The sequence below is a fragment of the Hylobates moloch genome, unplaced genomic scaffold (genome assembly GCF_009828535.3).
Source record: "Hylobates moloch isolate HMO894 unplaced genomic scaffold, HMol_V3 SCAFFOLD_12, whole genome shotgun sequence".
Taxonomy (NCBI): Eukaryota; Metazoa; Chordata; class Mammalia; order Primates; family Hylobatidae; genus Hylobates; species Hylobates moloch.
In genome coordinates, this window is record NW_026652287.1 from 43,087,116 (window position 1) to 43,106,731 (window position 19,616).

Consider the following 19,616-nt stretch of genomic DNA (forward strand, 5'->3'; position numbering starts at 1 on the left):
AAAAAAAAAAAAAAAAAAAAAAAATACAAATCAAAACAAAACAGAACGCACATCAGCAGTGACCCTCCATGGTAAGGCAGGGACTCGCAAGGGACACCAAGCACTCACCTCCATGGCCCAGTTTTCGGAGGGGGCTTTGTAGATGACTTTCACTTTGCTGTGGATATATGAAAGCTGCATGTCCTCACATTCATCCACCAAGAACAGCTCCAGAGGGTCCGACGTGGCCCCGAGGACTGTGTCTGTCCCAGCGCAGAACCAGTGGGCGTGAAACATCTGCCCATTGCTGCTGTCCTCCCACAGCGCCGTGACCCTGGAATCAGAAGACGGGCATGGGGAGAAAGTTCTGACTTGGCCAGCAGATATGTGACCGATTCTATGCAGGGGCACTCGTCCTTTTCGGTTTTCATCTAGGGCAAAAAGCTGCTGGTGCTATTTTGGCAAAACAGGCATCTCCTACTTTATGAGAAAGTGCATGCAGAAGTCAAGCAAAAAGAAAGATGCAAACCTTGCTAGATACAGCGGTTTTGAGGAATCATCTGGAATAACAGAGACACAGTCCCCCACTTCCAGGGTTTCTGCATCAATGCACACCTTCTTATAGTAACTCTTCTTCCCATCAGTCTGAAAATGAGAGCATAAGTTCATGGAGGATCATTCTGAGGGTCTTTGCTGGCCTTGACTTGCATGGTCCTCTGTTACTTAAATTAAGACATGACTCAATTTCATTAAGAAGTCAATGAAGAGTTGCTGCTAAAGAGAACATCCTGTTCTACAAGGGCTTCAATAACAAGAAAAAAGAAGAGAACATCCACCTTCCTTGGCCAGATGCTGTGGCCAAGGGCACTCGCGTCCCTCCCACTTCTGCTCAGCCCCTCAGGTCCCAGGATTCGATTTTAACAGCGTAGCCCCCAACACCTCACCATGGTCTGTAAGGCCACAGCCTGAACCCTGACCCCTATCCTGCCCGTCACCCCCTGGCTCAAGCCACTCCAGCTGCAGGGGCCTCCTTCCTTTTCTCCAACAAGGTAAGCTGACTGCCACCTCAGTGCAGCTCTCCCCCAGGTCATGTGGCTAGGTCCTACCTGACCTTCTCCATCTCAGCCCAGGTGTCACCTCTGCAAGGCCTCGTGGTCCCAGCCTCCTCCCAGCCCCCTACCCTGCAGAGGCACTCATGCCATGCAGCAGTACCCATGTCTGTCCTCCTGCAGGGGCTCAGCCACGGCCCAGGCAGCCAGCAGGTGGCAAGCCTCATGATTAAGTGAACTGATTGCATCTTTAATTTATGGACGTCAGAGAAGCAACACAGAGGATACTCACTCCTCTCTCTCACACTGTGGTAAAGGAACTGACCTTCAGTGAAGCCACTGACCACAGAACAGATGGGAGGTCATCTGTTGGTGCCCCAAAAAGACCCACCCCACACCAGAGGGGGCTGTGACGGCTCTCTTGGAAACAAGCTATGAGGGGCCAGGCGCAGTGGCTCCCGCCTGTAATCCCAGCACTTTGGGAGGCTGAGGTGGGTGGATTACTTGAGGCCAGGAGTTCGAGAATGGCCTGGGCAACATGATGAAACCCCGTCTCTACTAAAAATACAAAAAAAGTTAGCCTGGCATGGTGGTGCACGCTTGTAATCTCAGCTACTCAGGAGGCTGGGGCAGGAGAATCGCTTGAACCTGGGAGGCAGAGGTTGCAGCGAGCTGAGATCGTGCCACCGCACTCCAGCCTGGGTGATAGAGGAAGATTCCATCTCAAACAAAACAAAACAGAAAAACAAGCTATGAGGGCTCACCTGCCTGACGCCCCTAGAACTGTGTCAAATGCCCATTTTGGGACATTAGGAGAACTGAGCCTTGTGGCCACACAAAAATGCCTTGCTGGTACTGAGCCACGGAACATGGTCTCTTGGCCAGTCCCGCTCCTCTCAGGGGCAAACAGACAGGTTTCTTGGTGCTGGGGCTCAGGATGCCCAAGAGGTCAGGCTGGCAAGATATTAGGGGACAACCGGCTTATTGGGAACATGGCAGTGAGCTGACTGAGGGCTCCAAGGGTTACCTTGACGGCTTCTCCAACCCAAGAGATGCGATTCTTGTTCTGTTTCTTTTTCTTCCCCTGGTGCATTTTTTTGGGTGACGGCATCTCTGGGATGTTATCATCGACTTCCTCATCGTCATCTGCCTCCTTCATGGCCATATTGGGACACCTGCAATGTCACTGGTTATACCAAAGGCCCCTTTTCTAAGTAAGACCAACCGGGGCTGTTTTCATCACAACAAGGACAGGCCCTGAGACAATGCCTAATGAAGGAATCCTGGTGCTGTCCCACACATGCGGGCCCTTCTCCACAGTGCATCCGCCACCAGCTGGCAAGTCCTCTGCCACAGAAGGAAGACTCGGCCCGACCTACCTCCGCTCTTGGCAAGCCTGCTTGCTCCGTCCACTGCCACCAAATTTAACCATGTCCTTGCAGGCTTTACATTTCCCACACTCAGGCTGCTGACACACCTAAAAAATGGCATTAAAAAGGCAAATCAGGGCCGGGCACAGTGGCTCATGCCTGTAATCCCAGTACTTCAGAAGGCCGAGGCAGGGCAGATCACTTAAGGTCAGGAATTCCAGACCAGCCTGGTCAATGTGGTGAAACACCATCTCTACTAAAAATACAAAGATTAGCCAGGCATAGTAGGGTGTAGGATGTGCCTGTAATCCCAGCTACTTGGGATGCTGAGGCAGGAGAACTGCTTGAACCTGGGAGGTGGAGATTACAGTGAGCCAAGATCAATCACACCACCGCATTCCAGCCTGGACGACAAGAGTAAAGCTCCATCTCAAAAATAAAATAAAATTAAAATTAAATTAAATTAAAATTAAAATAAATAAAATAAAATAAAATAAAATAAAATAAAATAAAATAAAATGGCAAATCACACAGCCCTTAATAACAATGAGACAAATGATGCACTAAGACTTTTAGGTCTCAAAAAATTAAAAAAAAAAAAAAAAAAAAAAAAGTGAGTCACACAGCCCTTAGTAACAATGAAACAAATGGTGAATTAAGACTTTTAGGCTGGGCATGGTGGCTCATGCCTGAACCAGTAGATTGGGAGGCTGAAGCAGATGTAGATGGATCACTTGAGTCCAGGAGTTCATGACCAGCCTGGGCAACATATTAAGACCCCCAACTCTAAAAAAATTAAAAATTAGCCAGGCGTGTGACAAATTTCTGCAGTCCCGGCAACTCAAGATGCTAAGGCAGGAGGACTGCTTGAGTTCAGGCATTCAAGACCAGCCTAGGTAACATGGCAAAATCCCATCTACAAAATGTTTTTTTAATTAGCTGGGCATGGTGGCGTGCACCTGTGGTCCCAGCTACTTGGGAGGCTAAGGTGGGAGGATCACTTGAGCCCAGTAGGTTGAGAATGCAGTGAGCTACAATCATGCCACTGCACTCCAGACTGGGTGACAGAGCGAGACCCATCTCAACAACAACAACAACAACAAAAACCAAGACTTTTAAAAATGTGCCTATTTGGCCAGGTACAGTGCCTCATGCTTCTAATCCCGGCAGTTTGGGAGGCCAAGACAGGAGGACCACTTGAAGCCAGGAGTTTGTGAGACCAGGCAAGGCAACACAGCAGCACAGCAGGACCCTGTTTCTACAAAAAAAAAAAAAAAAAAGCAATATTCAACCTCATTAGAAATATGGTAAGTGAGAGAAATAAAATTCCCTTCCCATTCTCCAGATGGGCAAAGGTTAAGAAGCCAGATAGGTGGTGTGTGGAAACAAGAACGCACACTGCTCAAATGATAAGTTGGTAGAACCATTTTGGAGAGCAATCTTCTAGATCAAAGTTAAGAATACACACCCACAGCCCAGCAATGCTACTTCTAAGCAGATACACTCGCGAGAAGCTTTGCTCAAGGATGCTGCCATATATTTACAATACTGAAGAGGTGCCTGTCACTGATGAGTAAGTTAGGATATTTATTTAACAAAATACTACAGAATATTTAAAACGAAATAAATAGATCTACCAGTATCAACACATAACAGTTACACAAATAAAAACAATTTTAGGGCTGGGCACAGTGGCTCACACCTGTAATCCCAGCACCTTGGGAGGCCGAGGTGGGTAGATCACTTAAGGTCAGGAGTTTAAGACCAGCCTGGCCAACATCATGAAACCCCGTCCTCTACTAAAAATACAAAAAAATTAGCCAGGTATGGTGGCGGGTGCCTATAATCCCAGCCATTCGGGAGGCTGAGGCGGAAGAACTGATTGAACCCGGGAAGCGGAGGTTACGGTGAGCTGAGATCATGCCACTGCACTCTAGCCTGGGTGACAGAGCGAGACTGTCTCAAAAAAATTAAAAAAAAAAAAAAAAAAAAAAAGATTTTAGAAGTTATAAAACATTGGACACACGTGTGTTAACCAAGAAAAATAAAATAAAACCAAAATAACAATGGTGAGAACATGCAGGCTCCTGTTAAGAGATGCCAGCGGGGATCAAAAGCAAAGCCCTGAAGCCAGTGTTTATCCAAAAGAAAGTCAGGTAATAGGTATCAAAATATTCCTGGTCTTTGGGTCATAGGACTAGGAGGTTGGTTCCTCCTAAGTGAAGTAAACATATATTTTAAAAACTCACAGAAAGGGACACCTCCTAAGGGCCTCGAATCTGAGTTGGACAAAGCGCCCACTTAGATGTGAATACCCCCTTAGCAGTCCAACAGGGGCCTTCAGACAGTGAGATGCAGGCACAGCAGAGCCACCCAGAAGCCAGGCTCTTCAATTAACGACAGTGGCATTATCAGCAAAGCACCCAAGCATGACTCTGTGGACATCTGTCCTATTGACGTTCAATGAAGCATGCAGGGTCCTCCCAGACCACTAACTAATTTCTGTCTCAGGGGTCACATTTGAGCAGCCAGAGTCTCCAGCCACAGAGAGAAAGATGGAGCAGTCCTCAGATCAGGCCAGAGGCTGGGCCACCTTAGGGGAGCAGGAGCCCCCACAGGTGAGGTTACCTCGCAGACGCCACATCGCCGGCGCTTAAAGGCGTTCTCCTTGTCTTCTCTGTCATCCTTTTCAATTTGCTCTGCGAAGAAAGTATCGAAGATCTGGTAGACCAGCTTGGTGGTGGTGGCTTTCGTGGGTCCCCTGTCTTTCTCCCTGGTAGAATGCCTGATTGTCTGCCGCCTCGCCTGGGCTCGCCTACGGGAGAGGTTCCAGCATCTCAGAGGACTGGGACAGAGGATGTGGGCCATGCTCTAGCCTCCCCGGTCTCCAGTCTTCACTCTGGTCCCCGCCGCATCCTCACCTCTGTCCCAGCGTGACCCCAGCCAGCTTGATCAGGTCCCGCATGCAGGGCGTCAGGAAGATGGGCTGCTCGTCACTGTCCCCAGCCTCGTCATAACTTTCCACCTGCTCCACCACAAACTGTGCGTGTCGCAGGAGGGAGTCCTCCGTGAAGCGGTTCAAGTTGAGGCCAGAAGGAGGTACTGTGGTCTTGAAAGAGAACAGGTTTCTCTCATGCTTAAGCCAAACTGGCCTAAATCCAACTGAAGAACAGTGTCTGCTGGTTCTGAAGGCAAGCTTCCGGTGGGAATCCTGGATGCTGAGGACCCTTGATCTCTTACCTCGATCTTGTTGATCAGGTCTTCATAGGTCGAGTCAGAATTGCTCTGTAGGAACTCCACCACAATCTTGCTGATGTAGATCTTCTCCTGCATCAGCCCAAATATGGGCGCATACTCGGGACTGGGATCCATCAGAATGTATTCGGCAAACGCTGGGGTGAACAGAGGAGGAGTGAAAAAGGGGCTGGAATCTGATGGCCCCTACAGTGGCCACAGGGCATGGAGGAGTCTACCAAACTCACCCAACAGTCTAAAAGTCATCCCGTACCCAAATGTCAGAAACACAGGGCACAACACATCACAGCTGGCTTGTTCTGAAGAAGCCTGTCTGAGCCAGCCAGAGAGCGAAGACTAGCTGAATAGGCCTTCATTGAGCTCATCTCTGGTGTTTGGAATTCAGTCTGGGTTTGGGTTGCAAGAATAAGACCTGTTCTTTTTTTTTTTTTGTAGGGGAGGACGGAGTCTTGCTCCGTCACCCAGGCTGGAGTGCAGTGGCGTGATCTCGGCTCACTGCAACCTCTGTCTCCTGGGTTCACGTGATTCTCCTGCCATAGCCTCCCAAGTAGCTGGGATTACAGGTGTGCACCACCATGCGTGGCTAATTTTTGTATTTTTGGTAGAGAGGGGGTTTCACCATGTTGGCCAGGCTAGGCAGGTCTCAAATTCCTGGCCTCAAATGATCCCAACTCGGCCTCCCAAAGTGCTGGGATTACAGGTGTGAGCCACTACACCCGGCCAAGACCTGCTCTTACAACTGGAGAGTCAGTTCCAGAGCCGGTCATAACAACACAAGAGGCTACCCCAACTGAACCTGCTAAGGTTCCCACAGTCACATGGCCTTCCGCAAGCCTGCTGAGAATTCCCACAAGAGGCCCCGCCAGCCCCCAGGAAGGAGAACATGAAGGCCCCTTTCAGACCCTGGCCAGCCTATGATGGGCCACACACTTACAGGTGCTGAAGCCGATGAGGGCCTTTTCACCTCCATCAAAGCCAGTGATCCACCATTCATTTATGGGGCCAAGATTTTTGCCATTAACACCACCTAGAGCAGAAAAAGGAAATGGACTAAAGGCTCTGACTCACATTCCAAACCCAGGAGGCGCTCCAAGCGCCCAGCTCAGCAGACATCCCATCAGCCAGGTCAGGTGCTCCTCAGTCCCCACAATGACTTGGCCTACAGCTGCTCCTGGCACAAAGTCTCACGCCCTAACTTTAAGAGGCAGCAGCAGCTCCAGCTGACTGTTGCTTCATAAGTATGTTTTTTATTTATACATATATGTAAGTATATATGTATACTATATATATATGCTATATATATTATTTTTTTAATAGAGGCGGGCTCTTGCTGTGCTGCCCAGGCTCGTCTCAAACTCCTGGGCTCAAGTGATCCTCTGGCCTCAGACCCCCAAAGTGCTAGGATTACAGATGTGAGCCACCCTGCCTGGCTGTTTTTAAAGTGTGCCCCAAACATAATCCTGGACTATTCCTTACCTTCAAGAGATGGGTCATCATCATAGATTGGTTTTGCTGAACCAGAAAAGAAGAGTTCAATATTCTTCTCGATGAGGCCGGTGTCGATGGGACACAGGTGACCATGCTTACAGTACACGCTAGACAGGAAACAAAGCACATGCTTACCAGCTAAGCCGTGAAGGCGGGTCTTGGTGCAGACTTCAGATCAGGCACGAGGCAATGAGACAATGTACAAGTCCGACACTCTTTTTTTGTTTGTTTTTGAGACAGAGTCTTGCTCTGTCCCCCAGGCTGGAGTGCAATGGCGTAATCTTGGCTCACTGCAGCCTCCACCTCCCAGGTTCAAGTAATTCTCCTGCCTCAGCCTCCCGAGTAGCTGGGATTACAGGCCTGAACCACCATGCCCGACTAATAGTATTTTTAGTTGGGATGGGGTTTCACTATGTTGGCCAGGCTGGTCTCGAACTCTTGATCTCCAATGATCTACCCACCTCAGCCTCCCAAAGTGCTGAGATTATAGGCTGAACCACCACGCCCGGCCCTGACACATATTTTTTGGTTGCGGGAACACTAGATTAAGACAGTGTTCTGTCACCTGGATTTTCTACCTTATTCTCCCACCTAAGCATCAAGAGTATGTGTGTCTGCAACAGCAACACCAAAAGATCAGTCAGACTTACAGTGCGGGAAATACCGGTTTCTAGAATACCTTCCACTATGCAGTGCAGCCACTAGCTCTATTCAGCTGCAGAACATTTCTATCACTCAGATGTTAATAAAGTCTCATTCCCATCAAGTAGCAGCCACTCTCCAGTCTCCTCCCAACTAGCCCTCAGCCCCCAGCCCCCAGCAGCCACCAATCTGCTTTCTGTACCTATGAATTCACCTATTCAAGATACCTCATATGGTTAATTTTATATTATACAAGTTAGACCTCAATTTAAAAAAGTAATAAAGCAGGTTATAGAACAGTGTGAAAAGGGATGTGGGAAGGAAGGACTTCTGCCTCCTTTTGGGTATGAATCTCAAACACCCCCGGCCCCACTGTCCAGATGCCCCTTGACATTTGGGAGCACGTTCTTTAGTGAAGACAGAGAGGCAAGATGTCAAACTTAAGGAAAAAGACATGAACTGGGGGTTCTGCTTATGAACCTGCTCATCTAGACAAGGACCACCCTTTCCCGGCCAAAGATGCTGGGCTATCCTCAGAGCCCCCATATGAAGTCTGCACAGGTCTCGGGAGAGCACCCTCCACCACACTCACCCGGCTTAGTGCCTTGGAAGCCAGAAATGCTCAAACAAAACACTGCACACCTCCTGCAGAGCTCCCCTACTGCATGCCAGGCATGGCAGACAGAATAGGTTGCAGCCCTGCCCTCAGGACGTAAGGCCCAGAAGAAGAGACAGACAGATGAAGACAGCGTGGATCAAAGGATGGCCTATAGAAGAGGGGGTTCTGCTCCCCGCTGCACAGGTGGGCTGGAGGCTCTCTCCATAGGGGAGATAGGGGAGAGAAGCTCTAAGTCCCAGGCAGGGGCTGGACCCACTGGTTGGCAGGCCAGACCCCACCCATGACTGGCTTCTATGCCACTTTCAAGCCAAGTACAGCGGTATGGAGAGTCCCTAAATAACTCAGGCAGTTCAGCTCCAGTGGACAGACGGCATGTGACTTCTGGAAAGTGTCCTCCAGGCCACCATCCCACCCTCCAGGAACGAATCTATGATAGATCTCAACTCAGGGAGGAAGCTGAGACACTCAGGACTCTGGCAGCCCCAGCCCCAGGCTCCTCCAAGCCTTTGTACTGGTGAAGGCCAGAGTGAGGCCCTCGGGCATGGTTGCCAGTTCTGCCCACCACAGCACACCTCACTCACACCAGCAGGCAGAGGTGTGTGGCCCTGCTTTGGGCCAGGCCTGGGGGGCTAGCGGTTGCTGGTAGACGCAACAGCATCTTGATCTGGATCGGGATCCCATAGAAGGAGAGGGAGGGGAACAACCATCAGCCAAGCACGGGGAATGTATGGGTGCCCTCCCAGTGGGTGCAGGAACCGCTGCCTGGGGGTGCTTCCAACAGGCGTCCCCAAGGCACTTCCCCTTCCTCTTCACAGAGAGGGAAAATACCACCCAGGCCTAAAAGGAGGCAGGGCCGTTCCTGGAGCTGAGGCATTTCCCACGAAGAACAAGGTGAAGCCCTGGAGGGTAACTGCACCCGCAGGGAGAGGCAGCAAAGTGGGGCTGGGGATGCCCGAGAGCACGGGGCCTCTGCCCACTCAAGAGCTGACATGAGCCTCGGTGAAGGTACAGGCCGGACGCCAGGCACCTTCTCTCAGACAGGAGAGTCAGTGCTGAGGCCTGCAAGGCCCTGTGTGGCCCAGCCCCAACCCACCAACCACCCACCAGACTCACCATCCACCTTCCACAGCTGGCACAGGCCCCTCCGAGCCCCGGTAATGGTGTCCCCTTCTACCTAGGGTGCCCCACCCCGGCCATTCCTTCGGCCTCTTCTCTCGCAGGCCACCAAGGTCTTTACTGAAAATCATTGCCTCTCCCGTCTTCACAGAACTTACTCCTCCCACTTATTCTCTCTGCATGTCACCAGGCTTTTAAAATCTGTCGTGGCTGTGACTACCCGACAGGTATCACCCATTTCTGGCTCCGTGAAGGCAGGACCTGAGCAGCTATATCCACGACACCTAGATCACTGGTACCTAGCACAGAGCAGGCCTTCATCTGAGCGTGTGACCCTCAGGATGTGGGCAGAATGGAGGGGTAATATGTGTAGTGTAAAAACCCAAAAACCAAACCAAAAATCAGCAAAGCTCTATTGTCCCTTCACCGGCTTTCCACGGTGGCTCTTTGAGACGGAGTCTTGCTCTGTCCCCCAGGCTGGAATGCAGTGGCACCATCTCGGCTCACTGCAGCCTCCGCCTCCAGAGTTCAAGAAATTCTCCTGCCTAAGCCTCTCAAGTACTTGGGACTACAGTCTTGTACCACCACACCTGGCTACTTTTTGTATTGTCGGTAGGTTTCGCCATGTTGGCCAGGCTGGTCTCGAACTCCTGACCTGAAGTGATCTGCTCACCTCGGCCTCCCAAAGTGCTAGGATTACAGGCATAAGCCACTGCGCCCAGCCCTCCACGGTGGCTCTTATCCACGAAGTGTTAGCTTAAGACATGTTGCAGGTCAGGCACTAAAAAACATCACCAGAATCGTGAGCCCGTAGGCACCTCTGGGCAAGTGCCTCCTTCCACGAAGCAAACATGCACACAAAAGTGCACTTACCTGAAGCAGGTCAGTTTGTGTTGGGGAAGTGCTTCATAACTCTCAAAGCCAGACTCGTTGGCGTCAAAGATGGACAGCTTCTCGTTTGTCAGCATCTGTGGCTCATCCACCTGAAGGACACAGGGCTGGTGAGCAGAGGGACGAGGGGCGGGCAGAGGAAGGCTGGGAAGAGAGCTGCACATACCGCGTCTGGTGGGTGCTGCCCATATTTGAGGTCGGGGTCGTCCAGATACTGCCCGCACTGAATACACTTGGGAGGGTGGGTCTGTGGGAGCAGGAACACAGATGATGGCACTCAGAGAGCCGCTCCCAGCCGCCTCGTGAGCACCGCCACCAGCTTTATTCCCAGCAGACATTTACCTTGGAGTTCACGACTGTTTTGGCGCGAGCCATTTTTTTCTCCGTTCTGGGGGAAAAGAAAAACCACAAGATCATTTGTTTAATTGTTTCAGAAAATATCAAAATCGCCCCTGTGAGGTTTCTGCCTGAGGCGCCTGTGGCACAGGGAGGCACCGGCTGCGGCAGTGAGGCCCAGGCACGTGGTCACAGTGGCTCTTCACCGCAGGGGCGTCCTGCCTGACGCACCTTGGTCCTATGTTCACCAGCCCGATCCAAAATGAGCCTAAGGTTGCTCTAGCAATTACCAAAACCCCCTCCATCATTTTAACATTACCATCTGCTTTGGATAATGTCAAGAATAAATTCTTACGGTTCTTTGGGGGTCGTTTTGCGTCTCTTCTCCTCCTACACAGGGAAAACAAAAGAGGATTAAAGGCTAAGAGAGTGTTTTACACCCATATAGTGCTTCGGTGTTAAGAACTTTGTATAAGTGATTATCATAAAACAGAGAGAAGGGGAGGGAGGCAGTGAGAGGGCCAGCAGGTGAGCTCTGACTCACTCTACCATCTAAAGTCATATAATCAAAAATCTTATAGCCAGGCCCAGCACAGTGGCTCAGGCCTGTAATCCCAGCACTTTGGGAGGCCAAGGCACACAGATGACTGGAGGTCGGGAGTTCCAGACCAGCCTGGCCAACATGGCGAAATCATGTCTCTACCAAAAATACAAAGATTAGCCAGGCGGGAACTTGTAATCTCAGATACTCAGGTGGCTGAGGCAGAAGAATCACTTGAACCTGGGACGTAGAGTTTGCAGTAAGCAGAGATCACGCCACTGCATTCCAGCCTGGGCGACAGAGTGAGTGAGACTCCATCTCAAAATAAATGAATAAATAAATCTCATAACCAAAGACTTCCTGAAAAGATTCAGAGGAGAAGCCAATTTTTTAAAACCTTAGCTTTCCTGTGTAAGTGGACACCTCAAGGTAAACAAATAATTGGCCAGGCACAGGGCCGGGCGCGATGGCTCACGCCTGTAATCCCAGCACTTTGGCAGGCCGAGGCGGATGGATCACGAGGTCAAGAGATTGAGACCATCCTGGCCAAGATGGTGAAACCCTGTCTCTACTAAAAATACAAAAATTAGCTGGGCATGGTGGCATGTGCCTGTAGTCCCAGCTACTTGGGAGGCTGAGGCAGGAGAATAGCTTGAACCAGGGAGACAGAGGTTGCAGTAAGCCGATATCGCGCCACTGCACTCCAGCCTGGCGACAGAGCGAGACTGTCTCAAAAAATAAATAAATAAATAAATAAATAACTGGCCAGGCACAGTGGCCCATGCCTATAATCCCAGCACTTTAAGAAACCCAGGTGGGAGGATTGCTTGAGCACAGGAGCTCAAGACCAGCCTGGGCAACACAGTAAAACCCTGTCTCTACAAAAATAGAAAGTTAACTGGGTGTAGTGGCATCTGCCTGTAGTCTCAGCCACCTTGAAGGCCCAGGAGGATTGCTTCAGCCCAGGAGTTCGAGGCTATGGTAGCTACGACTGTACCACTGCACTCCAACCTCGACAAGAGTGAGACCCTGTCTCAAAAATAAATACTAAAATGTAAAGGTAAGCAAACAATTGATGAGGGGGTATACAGACCGAGTCATGTCCCCTGCAAAATTCATATGTTAAGACTAACCTGCTATGTGACTGTATTTGGATGTAGAGTCTTTAAGGAGACAATTATGGTTAAATGAGGTAATAAAGGTGGGGCCCCATCCAACAAGACCAATGTCCTTGTATTTTTGGTTGTTTTTGAGACAGAGTCTTGCTGTGTCCCCAGCCTGGAGTGCAATGGTGTGACCTCGGCTCACTGCAACCTCTACCTCCTGGGTTCAAGCGATTCTCCTGCCTCAGCTTCCCAAGTAGCTGGGATTACAGGCCCCTACCACCACAATTGGCTAATTTTTGTATTTTTAGTAGAGACGGGGTTTCACCATGTTGCCCAGGCTGGTTTCAAACTCCTGACCTCAGGTGATGCGCCTGCCTTGGCCTTCCAAAGTGCTGGGAAGACAGGCGTGAGCCACTGTGCCCAGCATTTTTTTTTTTTTTTTTTTTTTTGAGACAGAGTCTTGCTCTGTTGTCCAGGCAGGAGTACAGTGGCACGATCTCAGCTCACAGCAACCTCTGCCTCCTGGGTTCAAGCAATTCTCGCGCCTCAGGCTTCCAAGCAGCTGGGACTACAGGCATATGCCACCATGCCAAGCTAATTTTGCTGTGTCCCCAGCCTGGAATGCAATGGTGTGATCTTGGCTCACTGCAACCTCCACCTCCCAGGCTCAAGCGATTCTCCTATCTCAGCCTCTCGAGTAGCTGGGACTACAGGCGTGCACCACCATGCCCAGCTAATTTTTGTATTTTTAGTAGAGACAGGGTTTCACTATGTTGGTCAGGCTGGTCTTGAACTCCTGACCTCATGTGATTCACCCGCCTCAGCCTCTCAAAGTGCTGGGATTACAGGCCTGAGCCACCACGCCCAGTCTTCTTTTTCCTAAGACCAGCCTGGACAACATGGCGAAACCCCGTCTTGAAAAAAAAAAAGAAAGAAAGAAAACTGACACCTTTACCTTTTCATCCTCGTCTTTTTCATCAGTAATCTGTGGATTTACTTTTTCAGGTTCTTTTTCTTCGGGCCTCCGTTTGGCAGCTCTGCAGGGTGAACAGATACACAGCAAGTAGCAGCTTAGAACACTAACCACATTGCCAACTCGCATGGAAAGTGACAAACTAATGCCTCCCTATGGGAAGGCAAGATACCCGTGGGAGCTCTACAGGCACACTGCCAGCTTGTCATCCCGAGACAAGGCCTTCAGAGGCCCCAGGGTCCCCACACATGTCTACATCACCACAGGTTTCTAGAACAGGCTTTTTTTTTTTTTTTTTTTTTGAGACAGAGTTTCACTCTTGTTGTCCAGGCTGGAGTGCAGTGGAGCGATCTCAGCTCACTGCAACCTCCACCTCCTGGCTTCTAGCAATTCTGCCTCAGCCTTCCGAGTAGCTGGGATTATAGGCATTCGCCACCACACCCAGCTAATTTTTGTATTTTTAGTACAGACGGGGTTCCACCATGTTGGCCAGGCTGGTCTTGAACTCCTGACCTCAGGTGATTCATCCACCTCAGCCTCCCAAAGTGCTGGGATTACAGGTGCAAGCCACCACACCTGGCCTAGAACAGGCTTTCTACTGATTCAGGCGACACAAAAGCACAAGCATTTTAAACACTTACAGATCTTTGGGTTGACTTCTGTGCTTCTTCTCATCCTGACAGAAAAATAGTGGGGAGGTAGAGAAATAAAGAAGGGAAAAAGTTAGTTTCTGAGCCAGAGTGAGATAAAATGCAAACACCAAAGTTACAGGTTAGGGATCCCAGCACTGTGGAGCTGGAAGACAGGCAGGCCTGGGCAGATCTACCGGGTAAACACGAGGCTTCACTTTCCGTCCCTTAATTCCCCACCTGAAACTAACAAGAGGGCACTAAAGAATCTCCTAGACCAGGGCTTGGCAAACTGTTTTTGTAAGAGCCAGAGGATCAGTATTTTCAGCTTTGCTGACCATGTGGTCTGTATCAGAATGATCATCTCTGCTATGGTAGCACAAAAGCACCCACAGGCAAAACGTAAATGAAAAAGTGTGGCTCTGTTCCAATAAGACTTTATTTACAGGCTGTGTGCAGTGGCATGTGCCTGTAAACCCAGCATTTTGGGAGGCTAAGGCAGGAGGATTGCTTGATGCCAGGAGTTCGAGGCCAGCCTGGGCAACACGCTGAGACCCTGTCTCTGCAAAATATACATATATATATATGGAGAGAGAGAGAGAGAGAGATTGATTCACTCTTGCTGCCCAGGCTGGAGTGCAATGGTATGATCTTGGCTCACCTCTGCCTCTCAGGTTCAAATGATTCTCCTGCCTCGGCCTCCCTAGTAGCTGGGATTACAGGCATGTGCCACCACACCCAGCTAATTTTCTATCTTTAGTAGAGCTGGGGTTTCACCATGTTGGGCAGGCTGATTTCGAACTCCTGACTTCAGGTGATCCGCCCACCTCAGCCTCCCAAAATGCTGGGATTATAGGTGTGAGCCACCGGGCGCCTGGCTTACAAAAAATAAATTTAAAAAGTAGACATAAATGGTGGTGCATGCCTATAGTGCCAGCTACTTGGGAGGCTGAAGTGGGAGGATCACTTGAACCCAAGAGACTGCAATGAGCTATGATAGTACCACTGCACTCCTGCACTCTAGCCTGGGAAACAGAGCAAGATCTTGTCTCATAAAAAAAAAAAAAAAAAAAAAAAAAACCACAGGCCAGGCATGGTGCCTCACACACGTAACCCCAGCACCTTGGGAGGCTGAGGCAGGTGGATTGTTTGAGGTCAGGAGTTAGAGACCAGCCTGGCCAACATGGTGAATCCCCATCTCTACTAAAAATATAAAAATTAGCCAGGCATGGTAGCACACGCCTGTAATCCCAGCTACTCAGGAGAATCACTTGAACCTGGGAGGTGGAGGGTGCAGTGACTCGAGATCACACCATTGCATGACAGAGGGAGACTGTCTTAAAAAAAAAAAAAAGAACGAACCAAACAGACCGAGTGCAATGGTTCGTGCCTGTAATCCTACCACTCCGCCACTTTGGGGGACTGAGATAGGTGGGTAACTTGAGTCCAGGAGTTTGACTGAGACCAGCCTGGGAAACATGGCAAAACCGTATCTCTACAAAAAATTAAAAAAAAAAAAAAAAATTAGCTGGACATGGTGGTGCCTGCCTATAGTCCCAGCTACTTGGGAGGCTGAGGTGGGAAGATCACCTGAGCCTGGGAGGTCGAGGCTGCAGTGAACCGTGATTGCACCATTGCATTCCAGCGTGGGTGACAGAGCAAGACCCTGTCTCTTGGGATGGGGGACAGTGGCTCTTAGAGCTTTGGGAGGCAGAGACGGCACCTCCTGTGCAAGGGGCCCCCTGGGGTGGAGCAGCCAACAATCCTTGTTTTCTGGGCACTGCTTTTATTATTATTACTATATATTTTTTTGAGACAGAGTCTCACTCTGTTGCCCGGGCTGGAGTGCAGTGGCATAATCTTGGCTCACTGCAACCTCTGCCTCCTGGGTTCAAGTGATTCTCCTACCTCAGCCTCCCAAGTAGCTGGGATTAGAGGCACATGCCACCATGCCCGGCTGATTTTTGTATTTTTAGGTGACACGGGATTTCACTATGTTGGCCTGGCTGGTCTTAAACTCCTGACCTCAAGTGATCCACCCACCTCAGCCTCCCAAAGGGCTGGGATTACAGTAGTGAGCCACCATGCCCAGCCCTCACATCCCTTTCTACCATGAGGCAAAAGTGCTGGCAGTGTGAGTTCAGGCCCCTGCCAGTTTCCAATAGAGGGCAGGGAGTAATGTGACTACTCCAGTCTAAAGGAGTGCTGACAGTAAGGTGACCAACATTTGGACAGAAGAGGTGAGGGATGGGAGGCTGGAGGCAATACCAAAGGCTCCCCCGCTATGGGGTGAGGATGGAAGCCCATTGGTGACCGGGTCAGAAGTGAGGGTGCTTGTCACCCAGCAAGCCCGTGACCTTGGGCTCCACTCTCTAGATCTAACAGGCAGAAACCCAGAGACCCTCTTGGGGTCTTCAGCATCTCTTAGACAGGGACCCGCCATCCCCCACTGATGACCTAGCTCCCTTCCCTAGAGTTCATGCAGGAGGGCCTGCAGGCAACCTGGCCATCCTGTACTTTGACAGAGGCCCAGCAGTGTTCCACATGATGCTTTAGGGTTTAAACGCATGCACTTGGCTGAACTAGACTGGCGAGGCTGGCAGGGGGAGAGCTAGACTCAGAAGAACGTAGGAGGCTGGGAAAGAATCAAGGTGTGGCTGACATGTGCGTCGGAGCTGACTGTGCGTCAAGGCTTCTCAGCAGTGAGGCCTCAGGAGAGGATGCTTCACACACATCTCAGCCCAGGCGCACACAGACCCTCTCTAGTGTCAAAGACAGAGGACAACTGAGTGTTCACTAGGCATCGGGCACAGGCATCCAGCCACAAATCCCGGCCCCCAAGAGGAGGAAAAGGTGACCTTCCCAGAGTCTGGACCCGTGGAGCCTGGGTGGATGGGGCTGGACTTGAACCCAGAGCCCCACCCTGCACACTGCCACCCAAGCAAACAGGAGCAGAAGAATAAGGGGGAGTTCAGAAACAAATAACCCGCCTTTACTTTCTCGTCTCCGTCTTCGTCCTCGTCAGCGTGCATGCCTGCCCTGGCTTCTCTGTCCAGCTCCTCCTTCAGTTTCTGTTTGGGTGTTCTGTCACAGAAGACAACACACGCACAGGGTGGTCAGCTCGGGGGGTCCCTGCACCGGGGCCAACAGCTCCTAAGGGCTGACACAAGCTCCTCCCCAGGTTCAGAGGGCAGGCTGCCTCTCCTGTCTTCACTGCAGGAAGCCCAGAGGGCATTTACTACTCCCGGACTCAAGGTCTTCAGGAACAGCATCAATACCACATCTGAATGTTGGTCAGAGATGCCAGTGGTTTAATACAAAAAGCAGACAAAGGGATGCCATGATTTCTGTGGCCTGATGTGGAGGAAGACCCATGTCTGGCCTGCCCAGGTTGAGAGCTGGGCTGATGTGCGATCTGCGTCAGTCAGTGACCGTGGACAGCTGACTGCACACAGGGGTCCGAGTCTTCACCTCTCCCTCTGCCAGGGCCCTGCCGCTCAGGTGGGGTATTCTGCCCACCTCCGGATTCAGGCTCAGTCTCAACATTTACTTCAGCTAATTGTTTTCTTTTTCTTTTTTTCTTTTTTTTTTTCTTGAGGCAGAGTCTTGCTCTGTCACCCAGGCTGGAGTGCAGTGATGTGATCTCGGCTCACTGCAACCTCCGCCTCCCAGGTTCAAGTGATTCTCCTGCCTCAGTCTCCCAAGTAGCTGGGACCACAGGCATGCACCACCACGCCGAGCTAATTTTTTGTATTTTTATTAGAGATGGGGTTTCACCATGTTGGCCAGGCTGATCTTGAACTCCTGACATCAAGTGATCCATCTGCCTCAGCCTCTCAAAGTGCTGAGATTATAGGCACGAGCTACTGCACCTGGCCCAACTTTTTTCAACAGAGGTTTGAAAAAGTGCTACTTTTCATTTCTGCCCTTGTGGTCTGGCACAGCCACAAGCGTGTACCCAGGCTGGCCAAATTGCGGAGGCAGAGCTGGGTCAGCCCAGCCGTCCCCACTAAGCCAGCTCAAGATCAGCCAACAGCCACCAAGCTGTAGACAAGTGAGCTTGAAAAATGCTCACTGTTCTAGGCCTCTGGCCTTGGAGCCATTTGTCACACAGCATTTTCACAGTGAAAGGTAAGTGACACAGCTGCTCACTCAACGGCCTTTCACTGCCACATGACATACAGCTGTGTGACCAACCCTGAGAAGGGCCCTGGGGTTGGGAGGAGAAATCGAAGCTAACTTCACCCTGCAATCCCAGCACTTTGGGAGGCTGAGGCAGGTGGGTCACATGAGGTCAGGAGTTCAAGACCAGCCTGACCAATATGGTGAAACCCTGTCTCTACTAAAAATACAAAAATTAGCTGGGCATGGTGGTACGCGCCCATACTCCCAGCTACTCGGGAGGCTGAGACAGGAGAATCGCTTCAGCCCAGGAGGTGGGGGTTGCAGTGAGCCGGGATTGCACCACTGCACTCCAGCCTGGGTGACAGAGCAGGACTCCGTCTCAAAATTAAATTAAATTAATTTAAAGTTAAAAAAGTTAACTTCAGCCTTCACTTCAGGGTGGTCTCACCTTTCACAAGCAGAACTTGCCCACATAAGAGACATATGATTAGTACCCACTGTTCCATACCAACCCGTTATTTTACCAGGATACTTATGTTAGCAATTCAGTTTCACAACAAAGCATAAAGGCAGGTTCGCTGCACTTACGGTTCTTTGGTTTGACTTCGGAGTCTCTTTTCTTCCTAAGTTGCAGGGAAAAAAGACAAGTTAACTTTTTCCATTTGGTGTGGATCTTCCTATTAAAGTGTCCTATGGAAATAAAACACCTGAACTGATCCTAGAGTCCAGTGGTGGGAGTAAAGACTGTCTACCAGTGGGCACGGTAGCTCACGCCTGTAATCTCAGAACTTTGGAAGGCTGAGGTGGGAGGATCACTTGTGCCAGGTGTTCAAGACAGCAATTTTCTTTTCTTCTTCAGTGGGGTAAGTAGACAGGAAATGAAACCCTTAGAAAGGAGATACTACAACACTGCAGTTTAAGTATTTTTACTTCAAAATTCCTCTACTACTTGTCATCAGTAAGTGTTGATTCCCTCAGAGAAAGTAACTTTATTATAAATCTCTACTTCCGATATAAAGCAATGAAATAGGATGGCCCAATCTGAAAAGTAGCTCCAACTGAGACACAACAACACAGCCTCTGACACTGCATTTATTCATTTATTTATTTATGAGACGGAGTCTCACTCTGTCACCCAGGCTGGAGTGCAGTGGTGTAATCTTGGCTCACTGTAACCTCCAACTCCCAGGTTCAAGCAATTCTCCTGCTTCAGCCTCCCAAGTAGCTGGGTTTACAGGCACACACCACCATGACCAGCTAATTTTTGTATTTTTAGTAGAGATGGGGTTTCATCATGTTGGCCAGACTGGTCTCGAATTCAAGTGATCCGTCCGCCTTGGTCTCCCAAAGTGCTGGCATTATGGACGTGAGCCACCATGCCCAGCCTGAGGCTGCATTTAAAGAACTAGACACATCTTGCCAGAGAATCAGGCAAGTCAAATCCAACCTTCAGAAACTCCATACGTGGTAGTCTGTGAAGAGATCGCAAAGGTCAGC

The 19,616-nt window shown here is 50.2% G+C and overlaps 1 protein-coding gene across 3 annotated transcripts in view; it reads right to left on the reverse strand.

Annotated features, from left to right (window-relative positions):
- DNMT1 (DNA methyltransferase 1) overlaps positions 1-19,616 on the reverse strand; it is a 62,391-nt gene that overhangs the window by 16,655 nt on the left and 26,120 nt on the right. For all 3 annotated transcript variants that reach the window (XM_032169621.2, XM_032169619.2, XM_058425073.1), the window contains 17 exons: positions 18,708-18,742; positions 16,991-17,078; positions 14,007-14,041; positions 13,348-13,429; positions 11,101-11,135; positions 10,752-10,797; positions 10,576-10,656; positions 10,392-10,501; positions 7,130-7,248; positions 6,588-6,680; positions 5,639-5,790; positions 5,320-5,507; positions 5,027-5,213; positions 2,408-2,505; positions 2,056-2,203; positions 509-624; positions 109-313 (listed from right to left, as the gene is read on the reverse strand). In XM_032169621.2, the coding sequence (XP_032025512.2) occupies positions 109-313; positions 509-624; positions 2,056-2,203; positions 2,408-2,505; positions 5,027-5,213; positions 5,320-5,507; positions 5,639-5,790; positions 6,588-6,680; positions 7,130-7,248; positions 10,392-10,501; positions 10,576-10,656; positions 10,752-10,797; positions 11,101-11,135; positions 13,348-13,429; positions 14,007-14,041; positions 16,991-17,078; positions 18,708-18,742 (1,818 nt within the window). The remainder of the gene's footprint in view (positions 1-108; positions 314-508; positions 625-2,055; positions 2,204-2,407; positions 2,506-5,026; positions 5,214-5,319; positions 5,508-5,638; positions 5,791-6,587; positions 6,681-7,129; positions 7,249-10,391; positions 10,502-10,575; positions 10,657-10,751; positions 10,798-11,100; positions 11,136-13,347; positions 13,430-14,006; positions 14,042-16,990; positions 17,079-18,707; positions 18,743-19,616) is intronic.